Raw genomic sequence first — 21,513 nt, 5'->3', positions numbered from 1 at the left:
ATCATATACGTTGTTGAAGCCTTCTTTCTATTGTAAGCTATCAGCTATTTTCAATCAATTGAGGGTATTTTTTAAAGTTTTTAGCAATAAGTTTAACCTTTACCTTTTGTTGAACAACAATGCTGTTCAGAGATTCAGACTTTGCAAATGTCTAAAATCAGAAGCTCGATGGTGAAGGCAGTACATTCGCTGAGTGCAAAATGTACAAATTTTATCTTTGGTTTGCAATAGGCAGGGTAACCGCGGTCCGCAGCAAAGATCTTAAATGTATGAGCATGTAACTGCGACTAAAAAATTGGATTCGTGAAGCTGGAGTAGGCTAATCCAGGGGTGTGCAACGTGCGGCCCGCGGGCCAAATGTGGCCCGCGAAGAAAAATTATGTGGCCCACGAAGATGTGCCAATTTTGAATTGTGTGCGGCCCGCAAAACATGTTTATACGGTAATTTAGTTTAGTCTGGTACGTTTGAACAATTCATTGTGGAGTGGAATACTGTAGATTTCGCACCTTCTGTTAACCATTTTAGAAGTCTCCCACCGGCCACCGCCAATCCATTGTATTTAATTTTCTATTCTGATGTCTCTGGATTTATTAATATTCAATTGAACACTGAGAATATGTCCTTATAATGTTTGTAATGTATTGTATTGAGTTTAAAGTTAACCGTGGTTATTGCGTTCGTAAACGTAGTTGCACTGATGAGAATTTAATATTCGAAAACGCGTTCTGCAACACTGTTTTTTGCACTCAGTAATGCCAGATGCAGATTTATCTGTAGCTTTCCATCACGCATTGAAGCGGTGATCTGATCATGAAATTTTCTACGGTTCGAGAAAAAGTTTTCTCTGCCTGTAAAACGTTGAATGGTAGTTTAATCAATTATTTCTAAAAATGTATGGTCACATAAAAGGCATTATGAACAAAGTACGACTTTGGAAAGCTCACATACAGACAGGACATCTTTTCCACTTTCCAACTTTGAGAGACTATGGAATGCATCCGGAGAAGAAAACTAAATTTGAAAAATTGTTGTATGAATTTTTGGCTCGTTTCAAGGACTTCAAATCTCATGAACATTTGTTTGATATATTCTCTTCGCCATTCAACACGGACATTGACAAAGCACCAGCTGATATCCAACTTGAACTGATTGATCTTCAAGAGAAAAAGGATTTGAAAGCAAAGTATTTAAAAATGAATCTTGGCGATTTTTACCGAAAGCATTTCAACTAAGATGACTTTCCACATTTCAAAAATCCATGGCTTCAAAAATGGCACTTTTTGGCTCAACGTATTTGTGCGAACATTTTTTTCTAAAACGGGCGTCATGAAATCTCCCTATTGATCGGTTCTGACAGACCAACACTTGGAAAATGGACTTCGAATTGCGATCACTTCCATTAAAGTAAATTTGGAAAAAGCCGTCAGGAAAAGAAGCCAGCAGCAAACTTCTCACTGAGCTCGTTTAAAGACAGTGTGACAATAAATTTGAATAGCAGTTTTCTTCAGAAATTTATGCGTCCTAACTTATTATTTCTGGAAGGAGATAACCCCTAATATAAGAATAACATGAATAACAAGAAAAACTACTCTTTTGTGCCTGCAACTACTAGAAATCATATGTTAAATAAACGTGCGGCCCGCGGTTTCACCCAATTATTTATATCTGGCCCTCCTGTAATAAAGGTTGCACACCCCTGGGCTAATCCATTGTACGTTTGTTGCACTCTTTCAGGTTTGTAACGCGCAGTTGGAACAAAACAAAATTTATTTAGTAAAGTGTTATGTATTCAACAATTCGAAGAACTGTTTCACAAACTACAAATGGAACTTATAGATACAAAGATTGGCATCTTGATTTTGAGCGTCTTCCTTGGGTGCAGTGGATTGACATAGGTGAGCCACTTTATTTTTAATAACATTGTAGGCTACTCAAGTAACTGTTTACATATTAGAATGATGTAAGAGAATTTGTTGATTAAAGACATACGTAAAATGCTAAGATTGATAACCTTACTTCAAAAACTTTAATCCAGGCAATTTTGTTTATTTTGTTATTGTTGGAAGGGATTTGGGCTAGTGACTCAGACGTAGTCGCCGAAGTTTTATTTTTGATTGATTGATTGTAAGGATCTACTCTCAAACTAAAAAAGTTTGAGACCTTTTTAAACAGTAGTCCATGGCTTAATCCTAGCAGTTTTGCATGGACCTACTATTAGAGTTTCGGCAATGATGTAGATCCAGTTACCAAAATTGACTGATTGAAGTTTTTCATTGTCAAAGTGTTGTTGTTGGTGAATTAATCCATCGACAAAGTGTCGCTGAAAGGAGAACAGTCTTCTAAATGCGTTATGCTCAACGCACACTCTGAGAGCCGAACCAGCGCTGCTTGATTTTGTAATTTTTTCATGCGCAAGGGGCGCTCGCTATCATTCTGAGCTACCGGGGCAGACTTGCAGTTGGAAGTGTTGTGCAAAAGCTATTTGATCATCCACAAGTGACGTTGAATGGACATCTGTAGCGCTGTTTGAGTGTTGAGGTTTTTATGTGTTTTGTTTTGACTTTAAACATACAATCAAGCAAAACTCAAAAATCAAGCAATTTGTGTTAAAAAGGAAATGTTTCGAAATGCTGGTCCTCAGCATATTTTTGAGGGCAGACACTTTAAAAAGAATTTAGGTTGCTAAAGTAAGTTAATTGGACTCATTATTTTGCAGAACCTCTCACGAAACACCAGAGAAGATTACTTCAGCTGCTTTATCCCATCTTATTGCAGGAGATCAACACGAAAAAACCTTCATCGCTTTTGCATTTTCTGGTTGGGAAAGGAGTTTTGTTTTGGCAAGATGTTGTCATCATTAGAAACGCTCGTCAAACTGATTTAGAACAAAACACGTAAGATTCGAATGATGACAGTCCCTTCGAAATAAATTATAAAATCTTGATTTTTTCTTTGTAAAAGCAGTTGATTTTCTCTAGTTTGACTTACCTGATTCTAAATTTCAATTAGACCAGTGGTTCTGACCTTTTTGCAGTCACAAACAACTTAAAAAATTTTCACAGATCGTTTGGAGGTCCGTAGTGCTTAGGTTTAGAAACATTGAGTTAGGTTAAAAAGAGACAAAAGTACCGCGTCAAGCCCAATACCTTTAGCGCATAACACAAACTTTCGGCTATTGTACTTGTAGGCAACGATCAACTAGTACTCTAGTAGGCTACTTGACGAGGCCTTTCATCAGAAAATACAAAAGTTCTGACATGTAGCAAAAGACGGTTTGGATTTTAATGTTTACTCAGTGTCCTAAAAATATAATAATCATCATAAACAATGAAGCCCCTAAATATCTTTTATTTTTGCCAAACAAATGAATTCGATGTCTACAAGTTTCGTATGATCATGCGCCCGAATACAACAATCGATAACACTGGTCTACACAAAATTTCAGGTTTGGGTTTTGACAACTCATTTTAGCTAATTTTGGGGCGCTGAATCCGAAAATGAACTCAGATTTTCTCTATCACATCACGTTTTTGAGATATGAAATATCCCTAATTTTTGAAAAAAATCAATTCTTGCCCCCCCTCTGTTGTCAAAACAAAGAATTCTGATGCAATGAACACTGTTTTACCTGCAATAATCTAGCTTTAATTAGCAAACAAGCATTCCATATTATATTCACACAAATTTGCGTTGTATTTATTGAAATTTCATACTTTTTAATAAAAAATAGGCATGCAAAAGAGCAACCATAATAACATCAAACACTACATTATGCTGACGAACATGTCGATAGGACAGTGACAAGGTATTATCTGAATTATAGCCTACAGTTCACACAATATGCACATAGTCTATAGACATTCCAATGGAGTGCAGAAATTCTGAAGACACACACAGAAATAGCAAAGTGCCAAAATAAAGATTGACTCAAAGGGACTTGGGCAGGGCGAGTTCAGAAACAGTCAAAAAATAGCTTTCATAAAATATGAACTCTTCACTTATAAGCTTAAAAATGCTCTTTTGAGGGACTTTCTTTTATGAGCAGCATCTGGAATTTCTCTTTTAAAACTCCAGCAATAGTCGGCCATCATATGACAATCCCACCGACCTTGATAACGTTCCTCCATAATTTTAATATCCTGGTGTAAACGTTCACCCTGTTCTTCACTAACTTTCCCAAGGTTTTCTGGAAACTCATCCGCATGGCTCTTCAAATAGTGAACTTTGATGCTCATCCTGCATCCCAAATCTTCAAAACTAAGCAGTAGCTCCCTTAAAAGATCTTTATAATTTTCTGCTTTTCTGTTTCCCAAAACATTTCTCACAACAGCTCCGAAAGCATTCCAAGCTCTAAGTCTAGCCTCGAATGGCAACATTGATTTTACAAAATTTTCATCCTTTAACAATTGCCTGATTTGTGGTCCATTGAAAATCCCAGCTCTTTTTTCCTCTTCACTGAGACCAGGAAAAGCATAACATATATACTTAAAGCACTCTCCTTCATGATCTAAAGCTTTTACATATTGTTTCATGAGACCCAGTTTGATGTGAAGAGGAGGCAAGAGGATCTTTTTGATATCAACTAACTGATCACGTATGATATTTTGTCTCCAGGTGTCAAGGTGAGCCTTGGAGGCCACTCTTCTTTGTTCCAGTGCTGATCCTTGGCCCTGCTGTCCCAGTAGCATAGGAAACATGGGTATTTGGTGTAGCCACTTTGTTGCCCCAGCAAGCCAGCATGGAAAAACTCAACGCTACCAACCTCCACTATGTCCTATTACGATTATCATAACAGGAATTTTTTTTATTTTAGAGGAAATCTGAACCAATTTATGAATTTAGTGTAAAAATATCTATATGTTTGAAAGTTTATAGCTGTCAGAAAATAATTATATTTGACATTTTACTGCACTAAAAAGGGTAAAAATTGGTCAATTTCATAAAAAATGGCAACGATAGAAAGAAAACGTGATGTAATAGAGAAAATCTGAGTTCATTTTCGGATTCAGCGCCCCAAAATTAGCCAAAATCAGTTGTCAAAACACAAACCTGAAAAAAAAAGTTGAAATTTGTAGACCAGTGTAATGAATGTCATATAACCGTTTGCTGTGACTTAAAGCTTTGCTTACTTCATGTATCTTCATGCTTATGCTTACTTCATGCTTACTTCATGTTCGTCGACAGCAGTGGCCGAGTTGTTAGCGCGCTGGGCTTGCAGTCGAGAGCCTGCATGTTCGACTCCAGCCACCTGCACTTGCTGTTGTTTCTCTGGGCAAGAAACTTTACGATAATTGCCTCTACCCAGTGATCGATTTCGAGTATTGGGTAGTACCAAATTTCAGTAATAAGTAGAGTATACAACCGGAAACAGACATTGCAGTCGGCTGCAGCGTGGGTCAGGTGTACGTCGGAAGGCGTACACCGATGCATAGCGCTCAAGTCCGCTTTCCCGCAATGCAGGATAAAGATAAACAAACAAACAAACAAACAAACAAAAAATGTAATGTAGGCCTACTGTAGAAACAACGTTCTTATATTGCGTTTGTGTAGGCCTATTATTTTTGACTAGACTGCACTAAAAAACAGTCTGACTAGGAAACAGTAGGCTAAATTATTTTTTGACTAGTCTGACTAGGAGACAGTAAAGAGAAAGCAGCTATACTATTTTTCGATAACATGAAAGTGTTTTCAAACACACTTTCCATTGCAGCCCGTTTCTTCGCATTCTACAAACACGAGGACAGGCTGGCTTGAAAGCTCTGATAGAAGGACTTCGATCTCGATATGGAGCTTGGCAGGGATATCTGGCTGACATGCTGGAAGGGAAATTTAGTTTGATTGCACTAAGAGGTGACGCATTAAAGCCAGTGTTTATAAAAAGGACATAGACTTAGTGATTTTTAATAAAAGTTAACTTGACAATTTCCTGAAAACAGCTAAGTTTTTTCGCAATGAACAAGCAAATTTTTGAAAGCAATCTTATCGTGACTGAAGAGTTGGAAAAAAAAATTATTGTGTTTGAAGTCGAAGTCGATCCTTAAAAATAAAAGTTGGCGCATTCGCCCAACCCTACAATCTTGATCTTCATCCTTTCTATACTAGTTGGGGATTTGCATTGCTTACAAAGGCCCGAAAACAAACCCAGTAAAATCTTCATCAAGGTGTTTAAAATTCATTTCCACCTTTGCCCACCTATAGCCCAGTAAGTTGTATTCAGACCTTTTTAGTACATCACTCAATACGCCATTAATACGTCACTCAATGTAGCACAAGCTAAAACTTGAACAAGTGCCGCTTGATCTGTGTACTTTTTGTAAGGTGACTCGGTGAGCTAGAAATGCCGCTTGATCTGTGTACTTTTTGTAAGGTGACTCGGTGAGCTAGAAATCGATAAGTTAAATTAGGAATAAAAAAAGGGCAAAAGAAAGACAAAATTTTTCACTATGAGCGCTTTAAAAACCTCCAGGTTGAAACTTTCGTAAAGGAAGGCTAATTTAGTCCGGCTAATTGGAGTTGCTTATTCAACAAAGAAAAGTTACACACTGCTGCCCAAACTAAAGATCGAAACAACGATACTTGGTTGCACTAACATTATAATGTGGCCTAGTGGTTAAGGTGATAAAAAAAAAGTAAAAATAAGCCGATGGACTTCTAATCCATTGTGCTCTGCACGAGTGGGTTCGAATCCCATCCTCGTCGGATTAAAAACATTAACCTTTTTTATTAAAATGTTGGAACTGCGTAAAATAGTTAAATTTATTACAAAAATTTGCTTCGTGTTGATAGTTATTAATAACATTAATGCGCGAAGAGTGGTAAAACGATCAATATAAAATTCTATGATTTTATTCACGACGTTGAGGTTTACCTGGTTAGTTCTAAAACTTTAAGTGATTGCTCAACAAGACAAAAGTTAAAAACAAGTATTGTATTTTACCAAGCAAACATCTAAAGTGACTTTTCGTCACTGTCAAACTGACAAAAGTTCTGTTTGCAATACAAAGTCCAAAATTGTCTTACATAGTGTTTCAATTTCATTTTTTTAGATATGTCTGATATTTATAAAATCGTTTGCCACGACATGATTAAAATAACGCCGGTTGGATGGTCTGCTCTTCCCAGAGTGCTTGGTTTACGACCGAAACATATCGAAAAGGTTGGTGGATATCGTTTGTTCTGTAATAGTGTTTGTTGTTATAGGCCTAATCAGTAGAGTATAGGGCTAAGCAGGATTTCGTATGGGAGAGTATTCTTAAACCTTTTTGTTTCATATAAAAACGCCCATTTGCTAACAATAGCCAGCAAAGGGTTAACCTATATCAACGATAACAGTGTGGCACCAAGGCCTAGTGCTTAGACTCCTACAAAAAATTCCTGACAAACAACTTGTTCGCTTTCTCGCTAACATTATAGCAAACCGCTCATTTGTGTTGAAAACTAGCGACGGACAATCCAGCCGCACCCGTCGTCTAAGGAATGGAGTTCCTCAAGGATCTTGCTTAGCACCCATGTTACTCAATATTTATATTAGCGACATTCCCCAGACAAAGTCCACACAGTACAGCTATGCAGACGATTTGGCCCTACTATACACAAACAAAAATTTGACTAAGGTAGAGGATGTCCTCACCGAGGATATGAAGCTGATCTCACAATACCTAAAGGACTGGAGACTAAAACTCAGCACAGCTAAAACCATCATCACACATTTCCACCTCAACAACAAGGAAGCTGGCCGCCAGTTACGAGTCCCCCTAGATGGAACCCTTATCCGACATGACCCCTTCCCTACATATCTGGGAGTGACCTTGGATCGGCAACTCACGTATAAAAAACACTGTGACTCAGTTCGTGCCAAAGCATCAGCAAGAAACAACCTTCTCAGATGTCTAGTTGGGTCGACTTGGGGATCCAAAACCTCAACACTGCGCACTAGTGCCTTAGCGCTTGTGTACAGTACTACCGAATATGCTTCTACAGTCTGGTGCCGCAGCACACACGCAGGAAAAGTAGATATCGCCCTTAACGACACCATGCGCATAATCACTGGATGCCTGCGTCCAACTCCTACAGACTTACTACCAGTGCTTTCAGGCATCGCCCCCCCAAAACTACGCAGAGAGAATTCTACCATACGGCTCGCATTAAAGGCAGAGGTCAATGATCGCCATCTCCTCCACAATGTAGTCCTTGACGCACAACAGCTCACACGTCAACGCCTGCCTTCAAGGCGCTCTTTTTCTCAACACATTGTGGCCTGATGAAGTCATGGAGAGACCGCTGGGAAACCATCTCACGGCCCAACCAGTTCCAAGTCACACCAGACACTACGGTACCACCTGGCTCAGACCTGCCAAGAAAAAAATGGGTCACTCTGAATCGCCTCCGTACTGGTGTTGGTCGCTTCAAGCACAATATGTTTACCTGGGGATTGTGTGACTCACCAGCCTGTATTTGTGGTGACTGTCGAACAGCACAGCACATCATAAATCACTGTCTAATGTTTCGACCTGAAGAACATGTGAATCTCATAGACCCTGATATGAAGACACTGCTCTGGTTGCAACAATTGGGAGATGTTACCTGACTTGCTGCCTCATAAGCAAGAAGAACGATACCAATTTTCCAATTTGCGACAGCTATAGATATTTTGGATACATTTTGCGTTGAAAACGAATAATATGAAAGCAAACGGTAGATAAGTTGGTCGACTTTTTGGCCCAACAACTTTTATGCTATTTTGCATCTTGCTGTTTATGGGGAATATGGAGTTACCCTTTAGTTTTCCATTACTCCCAGGTCTGCTCTGGCCCGTAGCAGTAGCACCTGGCAGGGCCCCAGCTATGGGTCAAATAACACCACTCCGGCTTGTCACCTTATGTAAACCTGGATGTGTGGCAGACTGTGCGGAAGAAGCTCATCACTGGATTTAGCTCAACGGACAGGAAAGCACCATCCAGTATCACAGTTGCAGGACGTGCCCAAGAGCATGACGTGACACGTAGACGTTATGGTCATTCTGCTGCATCTCATGCTTCACCCAATCGTCTTGACCATGTCTTGCCATTGGACCCTGAAACCTGAAACAAGAGAGTGAGGTTGGAGTCCCACGCAGCCCTCCTTCACTTAAAACAAAATCACGCGCAAGTCATGATCCTGGATCAAGAAGCCCTGTGGCGATGGAGATTAGAGGTGGACATCATTTTGCATCGCACTGACAGACCATTGATAGAGTTAACATTCGTAAATTGAAGCAACTAAATTTCGATAGCAGTAGAGCGCAATAACTGCTAACACAATAATTGAGCAAAACAATTCCTAACACCAATGTGGTCACATATTTTTCAAAACCTTTGGCGAACTCATTTGAGTACTCAAACTCGGGATTGAAAAATATCATTTAAAAATTATTCTTGCAATTCTTAATGGGCGAGAACTTGAGTTTGATGATGGCTATCTTTCGAGTTCGAGGATGATGTTCTTCGCATAAACGCTAACGATGAAATTTTAAATAGCTAATAGACTAAATCCAAACCTAGCTTTGAAAATTCGAACTTGTTCAGCTTAGAAATTAATGAAACCGAACCACAAAATTAAACTAAAAATAATGCTTTTATTTATGTATTGGTTAAAATCGAATATACGGTATTATAATAGTCTATTTTAAAATAAAATATTCTTTGAGATCTGAATTTTCTTTTTGTTGTTTAGGTTCGCAGAGAAAACAGACTCCTTTCCAATCAAGTTTTACATTCCCTATTGCTATGGACAGGACAGAGAAGTGACACAGACGTGCTTTTAAAAGAACTGCTTATAGGACTGCGTAGGATAAACCGAAAAGATATTGCAAGTTAGATATTTCCGAATGTTGAATTGAACGTAGAATTTCATCTTTGAGGTTTTGATACATCGGAAAGAAGCTTGCGCTTTAATTTAGGCTACCTGCTGTATCTCAGAAGCATATGCTTCTCATTTTTAATATTACCCAGTGAACGTTCAGTTTGTTGATCTGACCTGACTCTTCACCGATATTTTAATTTTAAGTTATTAATATTTCACTAATATCACACACAAATGATAAAACTCTTTATGACACAGTACCAAACTCATAAACTTTAAACGTGTTATTGGCTTTAAATTTTTCAACCCACACATCACCAATTGCAGTTATAATGTGCAAACAAAAATTGTGATTGATTGTTGGTTTGAGATTTTCATAAGCATAGCCCACACCTCAATATAATTCCTTTTGACAGCTGGGTTGGTTGTCTTACTGACAACAATACATGGAATAGAGGATGCCGAGAATCCACAGCTAATGAAGTCCGAAGAAGAAGAAGAGGATTCCATGGATGAAAACGTTGATGCTTCAAACGATAATCCTCGTCTTGAATCAGGAATATCAACAATGGCCACAGAGGTGTTTAATTAGAAAAAAAAGTGAAACTTTTAATGGCTATTCAACGCTGAAGAGACTTCAAGCAAAAACAGCTATTTTACTTAATTGATAAAATTTGAATTTCAGAGTCTCAATGAAGAGTTGTTTGAAAACGAACAAACACCACAGCCAACTCACAAAGGTGAGATAAGCTGCTATTAGTTACATGTTTGATAACTTGTCAGTTGTTAGACTAAATTTAAAATTCTTCTTAGTCTCAAGATAAGCGATCACGTGTAATGTTTCTTTTTGTCATACGTTTACAAATTTTACTGAACAAATAAAAATGATGATAGCCTAATGACATGATTTGTGTATTTCTGCTTCACAATAGCTAACTTAAATGTTTTTGTAGAGAGAGTAGGCTACTTCATTCAACATCATATGATTTTAAAGACGCTATTGCATTTTAATCACTAACGCATACTGCTTTAAACAAGATAAGCCACAATCACAACGGAATGACCTGACTTGGAATCGAACCATGGTCGAACAGAACTAAAAGTTGAAACGACCCATTCCGTCACTGAGCGGGTTGTACTGGACAAGCAAACTATGTCAAGTTTTATTTATTTAAAAGCAGAAATTCTTAAGTATACTTTTTGACTTAACCTAATTTCGTTTTAGGTAGGCGAAATCTGAGAAGTGTTGACTCTGGTTTTGTGGCGTCTTCTCCTGGATCCAGTAGAAGAAGCACATCCGCTACATTGTATTCTCCCAGTCCTCCACCAGTCAATTCAGCTCGCAAATCATCATCGAAGTCGGCAAGAACTCCCAGAAAGACTCCGACACTCCGACAAATTCCACCAGAGGAAGGATTTAGCAGGTGAACTATAGCTTCATGCATTCTTCAAAAGCTGCTTTTAAAAAGCTACAGTGTTACTATAAGTAGTGTAGTGGCCTACTATATCACATTTTGTCAAAAAATGAAGATCCAAGATTAAGGTATTAAAATATTTTGTTTAACTTATTCAAAGTCGCAATTCACATAGATTTCCCCTGTTTTTTCCTCCATTCAGACCTGTATTAGGCTACAATTACAATTTGTTGCATTCTAAATATGAAAAATACATTAAATTGATAGTAAATTTTATGATATATATAAATTTTAAAGTGAAAACATTCTTTGACTGTTTCCACTATAATTAAAAAAATAGTGACCTCTGGGTATTTTGAGAAATGACTTCGGTAGACCAGTCGACGTCATAAAAGTTAGTATCCTGAGAACATGTATCTAATGGTACCCGGACATTTTGCCGAAACCCATTTTGCCGAAACCCATTTTGCCGAAAGACATTTTGCCGAATGGACATTTTGCCGAAACTCATTTTGCCGAAAGGACTAATTGTCGAAAGGACTAAATGCCGAATGGACAAATTGCCGAAATTATACAAATGCATTATATGTAGCCTATTACCATTGCATAACCTAATAACACATAAATGTCATTCACAAACAGATTTCACTCCCAAATTATGTGCGACAGCGCGTAAGTATCCGACAGAAGTGTTATATTAGGGGTGGGCAAATTCAGGTCGATTTTTCAGGACCCATTTTTTCTAATGCCATTTGGGCTGGTAAATATGAATCCGTTGATTTTTTGCTCTATGACGTCATAATAGGTTGGTTCAGTGGCCATTTTCAAAATGGCGGCCAAAAATGGCTATTTTGCTCTCAGGACATACGAGTGAGACAAATATACCTGTGCAATATGTCTAAACATATGTTTTGAGGGTCAAAGATTACAATAAAAGCATTTTTAGCTACCTGGCATGACACCTTCTTGTATTTTAAAATCATTTTTAGGTTAAGATAAGATCATTTTTAGGTTATTATTTGTGTATTTATTACGCCAATGATCGTTTGAGCTTCTTGTTATATGCAACCATGTTACCAGAAAGATTGAGAAGGCACTTTCAAACTGCATGGAAGTTCAAGAATATTCGTTTTTGTACTTTTAGTTCGAAGCTGTTGTCAACTTCCGCGAACTTCGTTCACTGAACTTAACACATGAAGCGAAAATGGCGCGCGAACTTCCGTCAGCGCTCAAGAAAACTTACATCCCAATTTTTTGTTTTGCTGGGTCCAGGTTCTTAGGCTAGGCTATTGAGAGTTTTGAGGTTAACGGCTTATCCCGTGGGTGTTGGCTTTTAGAGCTGTGTGTAGTAATGCTGTGCCAAAAGATTGGCCTAGATCAAAAAAGAGGAAGGAAAGTAGAAAAATTTCGCTGAAAAGGAAGCATCTTGCGATTGAGGAAAGGAAGAGAGAACAGCGAGAACTGGATAATCTAGAGAGCATAGAAGCAATGAATTGTGCAGTCGACACAGACAAGGATGTCTGCTACGAGGCTTCTGAACCATCGACATCCCAAATAACATTTCCCAACAGAAAGCTTCGTTCGTCAAAAGAGTCAGCTGAGAAACAAACCGTAACATCAGAAGAAATAAAGTTCCCGTCAGTGAAGGTGAGGACTGGACGAAAATCTTTCAATGAGACAGTCATACGTTGCTTGGTCAAGTGTTTCTCAGAAACGGCCGCATCGCCCAATGAAATATGCAAACTAATCGTCAACGTAGCTAATTTGATCCCCATAAACATTGGTCGTAAAAAACAAGTGAAAAACAAGTGAAATTCTGAGGAAACTCGCGTAATACACGAATATTTCTCGTGTTTTTACGAGCCAATGTTTATGGGGTTGGTCAACAATGGCGAACCGAGAACGAGGAAAATTGCAATGCCGGGAACAAATATGATGATGGAATGAATAGCGATGACGATAATGATGATGAACCTGACCAAACAGTACGTGATCTGACTTACGTACTCCCAAGTCAACGTACGATATCGCGTTATCTGGAAGATGCATCGTATTTGAATCTCAAGTACGTCGCACGATAGCTGCTGCATAAAGATGATAAAGTTATCACTACAGGCCTCGATGACACACAGACAGCTGCCGGTCACCGTCATTACGATGTTAAAACAGATCACATTACAATCGTTGGAAATGCTGACGATAAAAGGTCATTTACTACTGGTTACGTGGAAAATTTAAGTCATTCCGGTAAAGACGGAGCGAAAGCGTACAGTTTCAAATTGAATACCTTGCTGCTGTCCTCGCGAACTGCACTGTGGAGGATATCAAGAGTCAAATTGACTTTTGAATGTCTGACCGGGCGGCTGATTGTAATGTTTTACTGGACAAACTAGACATAGACACCAACAAGTGATTAAAATGTTGTGCTCGCAATCCTCGCATAATACTGTGTGTTGACCATGGCATAGATAAAGTGTACAAAAATGCTGAGCAGAAAATTGGATTGCAAAATCTCTTACCACTAACTGTTGGTGGGAAAGTCTTCGGCTCCCATGGCACATCAGTTCATACCTTAGGACTCATAGCACTCGCTAAGTTGTTTTCGCCAAGTCATGCGTCTCACAGTGTTTCGCTTTACAATGACTATAGGCCTACACAGTGGATGGAAGATAATAATATTGATCACCGAGGATTCAGAGGATTTGTATCTAACCAATTTGGACGTATTGCAGATTTAGCGCGGTTGTATTTGCAACATCGTGTGCACATAGATGCGTTCTTTAACCAAGTGGTAGACACCAACAGCAATAAGTTGGTGCTTGCAGTTGCCGCATACGTTCAAAATGAATGGTTCACTCGATGCTCAGAAATCTACACCAAAATGGGAAATGTAATCATATTCCCTCTGATGCATTTTTTGGGCATTGATGAGACTGACAACAAGGTGCGGCATGACGACAGAAATTGGAATGGAGTGAAGTTTTTTTTTTATCAAAAATTGAATGTGATGAAAGAAGTGATGGAGGCCAAGCGAGAAGGCGAACCAAGTGGTTTGGATAAGTTGGAAGCTGCAGTGATGGGGGAAGTTATTGATTCTGTGGAGAGGCAACTTTCGGCAGTCGAATTCCTGTGGCAAGATGTAAACGTGGACGTAAATAGAGAAGCACTGAAGCAGGCACCACTGACAAATTTGGGCTGCGAGTCACAGTTTGCAAAATTTGACAATCGTATAAGAGTTACAGGTGGGAGTACGTCTGTTACTACACACTCGCGGAAAAATGTGGTTTTCACAAATGGCTTACTGGTGGACTCCAGCTTTGAACAAAAATCTGTATTGGAAAAGAAAGCACGTTGGAAATGGGCAAGATGCTCAGAAGAAGTCAACAGCGTGAAAAAACTGGAATCGGACTTTCTGGCTACCGTCGAGGCAACAACAAAACTTTCACTGATTAAAAAAGCAGATCTAAAGAACAAGAAGACACAAAAGACCTGACGTCAGATCGACTTGTGCAAGTTGCATAACAGTCCAGTTACTAGTACATCGCTTGATTTATGGGAATGCTTTCAAGAGTGGAAAACAACTTTTAGCCGAAGTTAGCCATCTTCGACTAACTAAGTAACCATAGCACCCGAAATTCGACAAATGAGACGAGTTAAGACGGCTGACGGACGATACCCGGGTTGAAAAATTTGGTGCAGAAGAACTGAAGTCCTCCATTAAAAATGTACTAAAGCCATTATCCAACATTACGACGACTGTGGACTCTCTTTTGAGCAGAATTATGTGAAGTGGCATGTGTAATTATGCGGGAATGATTGTCAATGAGATATTCGTATGATTATTTTCTGTTAGATGGTGAAACACACTAAAAAATTTTAATTTTTCATGTAAAAAGCGTTTTTTTTTTTATACTTTCAGATGATAACGCCACAGCAATGCAGTGAATCGCAAAACGGAGTTAATTTTTAGAATCTACTCCCCAAACAACCTATATTTAGACATATTACATGACCCATATGATCACATCTTCATCTGATTGATGAAAAATGTCAATTTTTCAGCGGCCATTTTAAAAATGGCCGCTGAACCAATAGACAAAAAAACTCATCGGATTCTTATTCAGAGAGAAAAATGGCCATGAAAAAATTGGGTCCTGGAAATACTATTATCAAAATGCCTTTATTTGCCCACCCCTAGTTATATGTAGACTATAAGCAAACGTCTAATAGCCTACTGATCTCCAAAACCTGTGGAGACTGCATATATACTTATACAGTAGATGAGACTTGGTGTCACTTTAAACTAATACTGATTTCCAAAAACTGTGGAGACTGTATATAAAGCAATTTTTAGGCAAACAACAGTAGCAAAGTAATTACTATTTCAAAGGCACTGCTTGCATAGTAACGAGACTTGGTGTTGCTTCAAAGTAATTTTTAGGCAAACAACAGTAGCAAAGTTATTCTATTTCAAAGGCATTGCTTGCATAGTAACGAGACTTTGTGTCACTTCAAAGTAATTTTTTTCCAAATTGTTTCGGCAATTTGTTCATTCGGCAAAATGTCCTTCGGCATAATGTCCTTTCGGCAAAATGTCTTTCGGCAAAATGTCCGCGCACGGCAACTAATTCTGTTTGTTGCAGCAATGCGTTGATTTGTTTTGATTCGATTGAAAATCACTTTTCACAAAAAATAAATAGACCTTTTAAATGTGTCTTCATGAAGAGAGGTGTTAATATATATATTTTTTTTATATCTTGCAGAATTCAAACTGGAAAATTATACAGTTACGGTTTGAGTCCGAGAACTATTACCAACGCTTGGGAAAAAAGAAAACCATCAATTCTGCAAATGGATTACATGACACATCCCAATCATGACAACATGTTCATGGATTATTTGGTCTACCATTAACAGTGCTGTCTCATATTGCTGATGGGAGTTAGATCGTTTTGACTGCCAAAAACTAAAAACACTGCGATACCTGCAATGTAGGCTACTGTAGGCTACTTTTAAAACATGTAGACTACAGATGTGCAGCACCTGATTGCGTAAATTGTGTTTATCTTGGCTCGAGACTTTAAGTAAACTCCCGGGTCTTGGCTACTTTTTAGTTTAGAATCTATTTTCTTAAATGTAGTCTTGTAGATTACATAAGACTACTGAACTTTTATAGAGAAGGCTATCGTTTATGTTAACTAAAAAGAAATTACTGAATTAGAAAAGAATTTATTTTTTTGTTGTTTTTTTCGTGACTCAAATCTCATTTCTTTCCGTTTTATTTTAATATTTTATTTTTATTTTTTTGGTTTCTCCCAATCAAGTTTGTTCAATTTTGTTTCGTTCCGACATCGAAACAACTTCTTAATGTTCTGCGTTCGATTCGAAACGTCGAAACGAGCATTAAAAATAAACACATGTTGAAACTTTTTTTAACTGAAAAGTATACTTTGAAACAAATACATTATGTTAGATATAGAAACTCAGCCTGCGTTTGCAATTAACACATAAGCCTTAAATCGAACGATTGAATTAGAAAATGTAAGTTGCTCTGGCCCTTTATTGTAGGCTATTGTACAGCAGTGTAGGCAACTCGGTGATTTCGAATTTCATGTCTCTTTTTCTGCCTAAAATTGTAGACTATGTGTTAGCCTATATGTGTAATTTGAAACAGTTCTTAATCTTGAAGTTGCTCACATGTATGGTATGCTCGTATATGAGCTATTGTAGGTTATGTTATGTTTTGACATTTGTGAAACTAATGATAGATTTTCAATGAAGAAAATATCCCATATCTATCGTCTTTACAAAATTGTAGTTAAAAGTGAAATATACAGCTACACTTTTGAAGAGAAGCTTCATCATTTCATAGGAGATTACCGCTCACTAGCTGTTTACAAACATTAAATCAATATAAAATACTATCGCCACTCGTATTTAATATCTATATAAATGACCTCCCATCAAGGCCTATGAGAGGGGGGTACGGAGAATACGGCGTACCCTTGAGGGCCCTGGCCTGTGTTTTTTGGGGAGCCCAAAATTGTGATTTTATAGTTTACGCGCAAAAATGTTTGGCTGAAACCATCCTAAACGACTAAATTAAAGCATAACAGTTGTTATTCTTTAGTCCTGGGGGGTCCGTAAGCCTAATGTAGCAAAAGGGCCCGGAAAGGTAATTGAGTGCATTGCGAGCAAATTAGGAACCCATAGTGGTGATTTAATGCTTTATGTGCAATCCTATTAAAAGCACCCTAAATGAAATCATAAAAGTTGGTTATTTTCCTGTCATGGGGGGGGGGGGAGGTAAGCTATAATGTAGCAAAAGCAGTTTTGAGAAAATCCCGGGTGTTTTGTGTTTTTTAAAAACTGTTTGAAAGAGGTAGTTTCACGCTTATTTTACTTCAAATAAGCTTCGGAGTTGAAGCAGGTGCCGCAGTCAATACTTTCGGAGCAGGAGCGAAGCCGGAGTCAAAGAACAGTGACTTCATTCTCCTCTGCTAGGCATGTGGTGAATGCAATAGTTAATGAAGAAAGGTTATTGGTCAGATGATTAATTTGTTTATGTTTTAACAAGATGTTATGTTTGAGCCTTGGTAGAGAGCTTGACTTGTACCAGATAAATGTAACACTCAGTAACGTTAACGGATTTAACATTTTTGATCAAACACACAAAAAAACAAGAAAAAAAAACTACTAAGCTTAAATCTAACGTTTTCGACACCACATAGTGTCTTCATCAGGAATAATTATAGGCTACATCTAAGAGTAATAAATAAATGAATTTGAAAATTTTACATTAAAGCTGTGCAAGCAACACCTCTCAACAGCACCATCAACAACTGACACACGAATTCAATGCAGGATACACAAATTGGCGAGGGACAGATCACATGATATGCACAACACAAAACACTAAATAATACTTTTTTGCCGCTTGATAGGCTACTATTATTACGCAAAGATATCAACAGTAAAATGTTGTATGGTCGATGTGTAGTACGCCTAAGCAAAAGTCAATCGTTTTGCCCAAGACAGAGGGGGCCCGGAATGAGAGAAGGGGCCCGGAGTAACTCTTCGTACCCCTAGTAAAAATTTCTCTCAGAGGCCCTGCCTCCCATGCACTACATCGCAACAGTATGGCTATGCGGATGATCTAGCTCTTCTATACGCTCACAGGAACTGGCATGAGGTGGAAAAAAAACTTGAAACTGATCTGAAACTGGTGGCTGACTATTTGGACAAGTGGAGGCTCAAACTGAATGCGTCGAAAACAACAATCTCCGCTTTCCATCTAAATAATCGGGAATCTCAGCGTCAACTGTCTGTCTTGCTAAAAGGAAATCCTTTACCATATACTGCAAACCCAACTTACCTTGGAGTAAAACTTGACCGGCAGTTGACCTACAGACCCCACATCGAGTCACTCCGTGCCAAGGTTACCTCGCAAAATAACCTCTTGAGAAGCCTTGCAGGAACAGGATGGGGAGCCCAAGCATCAACCTTGCGTACAAGTGCACTAGCCTTGGTCTACAGCTCAGTCGAATATGCCTCAGCTGTGTGGAACCGCAGCAGACACACAAAAAAGATGGATGTATGCATTAACGACACCTTGAGCATCATCACTGGCTATCTCCGCCCAACACCTACTGCTTATCTGCCAACTTTGGCTGGCATTGCTCCTGCTCATGTCCGTAGGGAAGAAGCCTCTCACAAACTGGCTTTGCATGCAAGACTCGATCCTCAACGCCTTCTCCACAGTCACTCACAAAGAAATGGACTAGTCAGACCTCAACGCCTATCATCAAGGCGCCCATTCCATCGATATGCTACACAGCTTGTGAATAAGAACTTCAGCTGCATAGAGACATGGGCCCAGAAATGGAACGAGCTGCCACATATCCCTCCCCAGTTTTCAGTTGTACCAGCACTCTTCATCCCTCCTGGAGCAGACCTCTCAAGAAAGGCATGGGTCACATTGAACAGGATCAGATGTGACGTTGGCTGCACTGGAGCTAATCTGTTTAGGTGCTGGGGATTGCATAATACGCCGATATGTGTCTGCGGAGCGGTAGAACAAACAATGCAACACTTACTCCACGAATGTTCCATCTTACGGCCCCCAAGTGGAATCACTGGTATTCGACAACTGGACCCAACTACCGTATCTTGGCTACACGAGGAGGCATTGCCAATCTAAGCTACTACAAGTCAAACGAGAGAGAAGAAGAAGAATATAAAATACGACTTCTTCTACTTTGTTTGAGCTTCTGAGGCCAAGTTTTTATTTTTTACATCCCTTCTCCAGGTTCTTGATATTCCCGGACTACACTGGAAAGCTACTAGAGAGAAGTTAATCTTTGGTTTCATCAGACCTTCTATTCCGTTAGGTAGGTTAAAGATGGTAAAGTACAATCGTATGGTGCGGTATATTTTTAACAGCGTTTTAGCGTTCACAAAATGAGGAAAATGCCATTCCCCACTGATGCATGGTTGAGCGAAACGCTCGTTCGAAAACGGTTGACGCGCATACACGCCTGTCTCGGTAGGGCCAAGCCGATGGGACGTGTGCCGGCGTCGGGAAGGAAGATCAGAGGCTAGTGGTATTTTACTTCTATTCAGATTTCCGGTTATATTCCGCCCAATTATCCGCAGAGATGTTTTATTTGTCAGCTCCAATAAACAGAAGTTGAGCAGCTTGAGTGTCTTCATTTCAGTCGCTAGGGGTAGCCTACCTGCTTGATGGAGCAAAGCTCTTGTAGTGAAGAATGAGGTTTGGCTTTAACGCTCGTTGTCCGAGGGACAGAATGGCTTTTTTGCAACAAAGCTCAGCAAGTTGGATGCTAGTAAAAATTGAGAGATTTGTCCAATAGTGACGAAGGACGCAAGCATTCGGTCACTGTTGTTGGCAGTGAACACTACAGCACTGAACAGGTGCACTTAAACAGTACTCTGCTGAAGTGTAGACAAGGTCTAGAGCTGCTATACACAAAGTGTCAGCCCTCGCTTCCCAGCTGGAGCCTGCCAGGCGCTTGAGCAGCGCAGCTCAAGACAATTTCTTGAGCAGTGACACCAACTGGTGGCGGTATATGAGCGATCTGTTTAGTATTTTGGCTTGGGGCAGAAGGACAAAGATTCTCCATTGTTCTAGACATTTAGCTGACGACCGACTTCCCGATTATGTAGACGGAAAATTGGTGCTACAATTTTGATTTTGCTAAGACTCAGTCGCCATTTCTGGAGATAAGCTGAAAGGTTTTTTATGTCCTTGCTCACAGTGTCTTCTAGGTTTTCCACGACTTTGTGGAGTGGAAAATTTCCAGGTCGTCAACGTAGGCCTATGCGTATTTTGACGAGACCGTGCTTGACAGGTCGGGTGTGCAGATGTTAAAAAGTAGTGGAGCCAGGACCTGATTCCTGTTGAACACCATTTTTTCAGGCCTCTCAGTCTGCTTCGCCTTGAGTTGCCAGGGGTGAGAGTGCAGCATGTATTCCTGACAAGTTTCATAATCATATTGATTTACTGTTTGATATCTGCACTTCGCAATAAATTCTTGTTTCATCAAGTAGGCCTAAGCCTAGAAAACAGAAATTTATTGCTTAGTAGCACAACTTTTTATTTGAATGCATGTTGCTTGAATCATGCAATACATGAATATAAGCAACTTACACTCAAACCAATGAAAAAAAATCCCACAAAGATTTTATTTGGCTTATTTAACGTGATTAAACTTACTAAATGTTTTACTAAAAAAAATTTTTGTTTATAAAAACCAATGAATTTTATTTAAAAAAAAAGAAAAAAAGCGGTGCTGCTAGCCTATAAGCTTGCTGTAAACAAAAGCAAAAGACACAAAAACTTAAACAGTAGATAGCGTTGTTGTAGGCAGAAAGCTACGTGGCTTTTAAAGCAAAACTACACTCTATAAAATAAGCCTTCGATATTTGACCGTGTTTCGAATTACCTGTGCTATATTTTCCTCTTTCATAATCCTAATTTTATAACCACAACCGTAGCATATCCATTCATAAAATTATAATCCTTTGAAAATTACAAGAACGAAAGAAAAAGTTTTTTATGCTTTTCAACTTTCTCTACGAGATGACGAGAGTCAGAAAAGGTAAAGAAAAAAGCAGAACCACTTCTCTCTCCAGAGTTGTAAGCCCTTTTTCTTTCACCACGTCGCACATTGACGCTGTTTGACATTTTGTGTTTTGGCTTTTGTTTATTCTGTAGTTAGGAAACGCTCGGCTGCG

At 38.9% G+C, this 21,513-nt stretch overlaps 1 protein-coding gene across 1 annotated transcript; it reads left to right on the top strand.

The window, feature by feature from the left end:
- The first annotated feature begins 1,784 nt into the window (after window positions 1-1,784).
- LOC145786771 (uncharacterized) lies at window positions 1,785-17,291 on the top strand. The gene is made up of 9 exons (XM_082598508.1): window positions 1,785-1,896; window positions 2,718-2,895; window positions 5,712-5,851; window positions 7,048-7,157; window positions 9,713-9,851; window positions 10,258-10,421; window positions 10,527-10,581; window positions 11,067-11,265; window positions 16,020-17,291. Exons 1-9 carry the CDS (start codon window positions 1,785-1,787, stop codon window positions 16,168-16,170), a joined length of 1,248 nt encoding a protein of 415 aa, XP_082454634.1. The 3' UTR covers window positions 16,171-17,291.
- The last annotated feature ends 4,222 nt before the right edge of the window (window positions 17,292-21,513 follow it).

This window comes from Aplidium turbinatum, chromosome 17 (assembly GCF_918807975.1).
Source record: "Aplidium turbinatum chromosome 17, kaAplTurb1.1, whole genome shotgun sequence".
Lineage (NCBI taxonomy): Eukaryota > Metazoa > Chordata > Ascidiacea > Aplousobranchia > Polyclinidae > Aplidium > Aplidium turbinatum.
The sequence above is the reverse complement of the archived record's forward strand: the minus strand, read 5'-3'. Positions and strand labels throughout refer to the sequence as shown.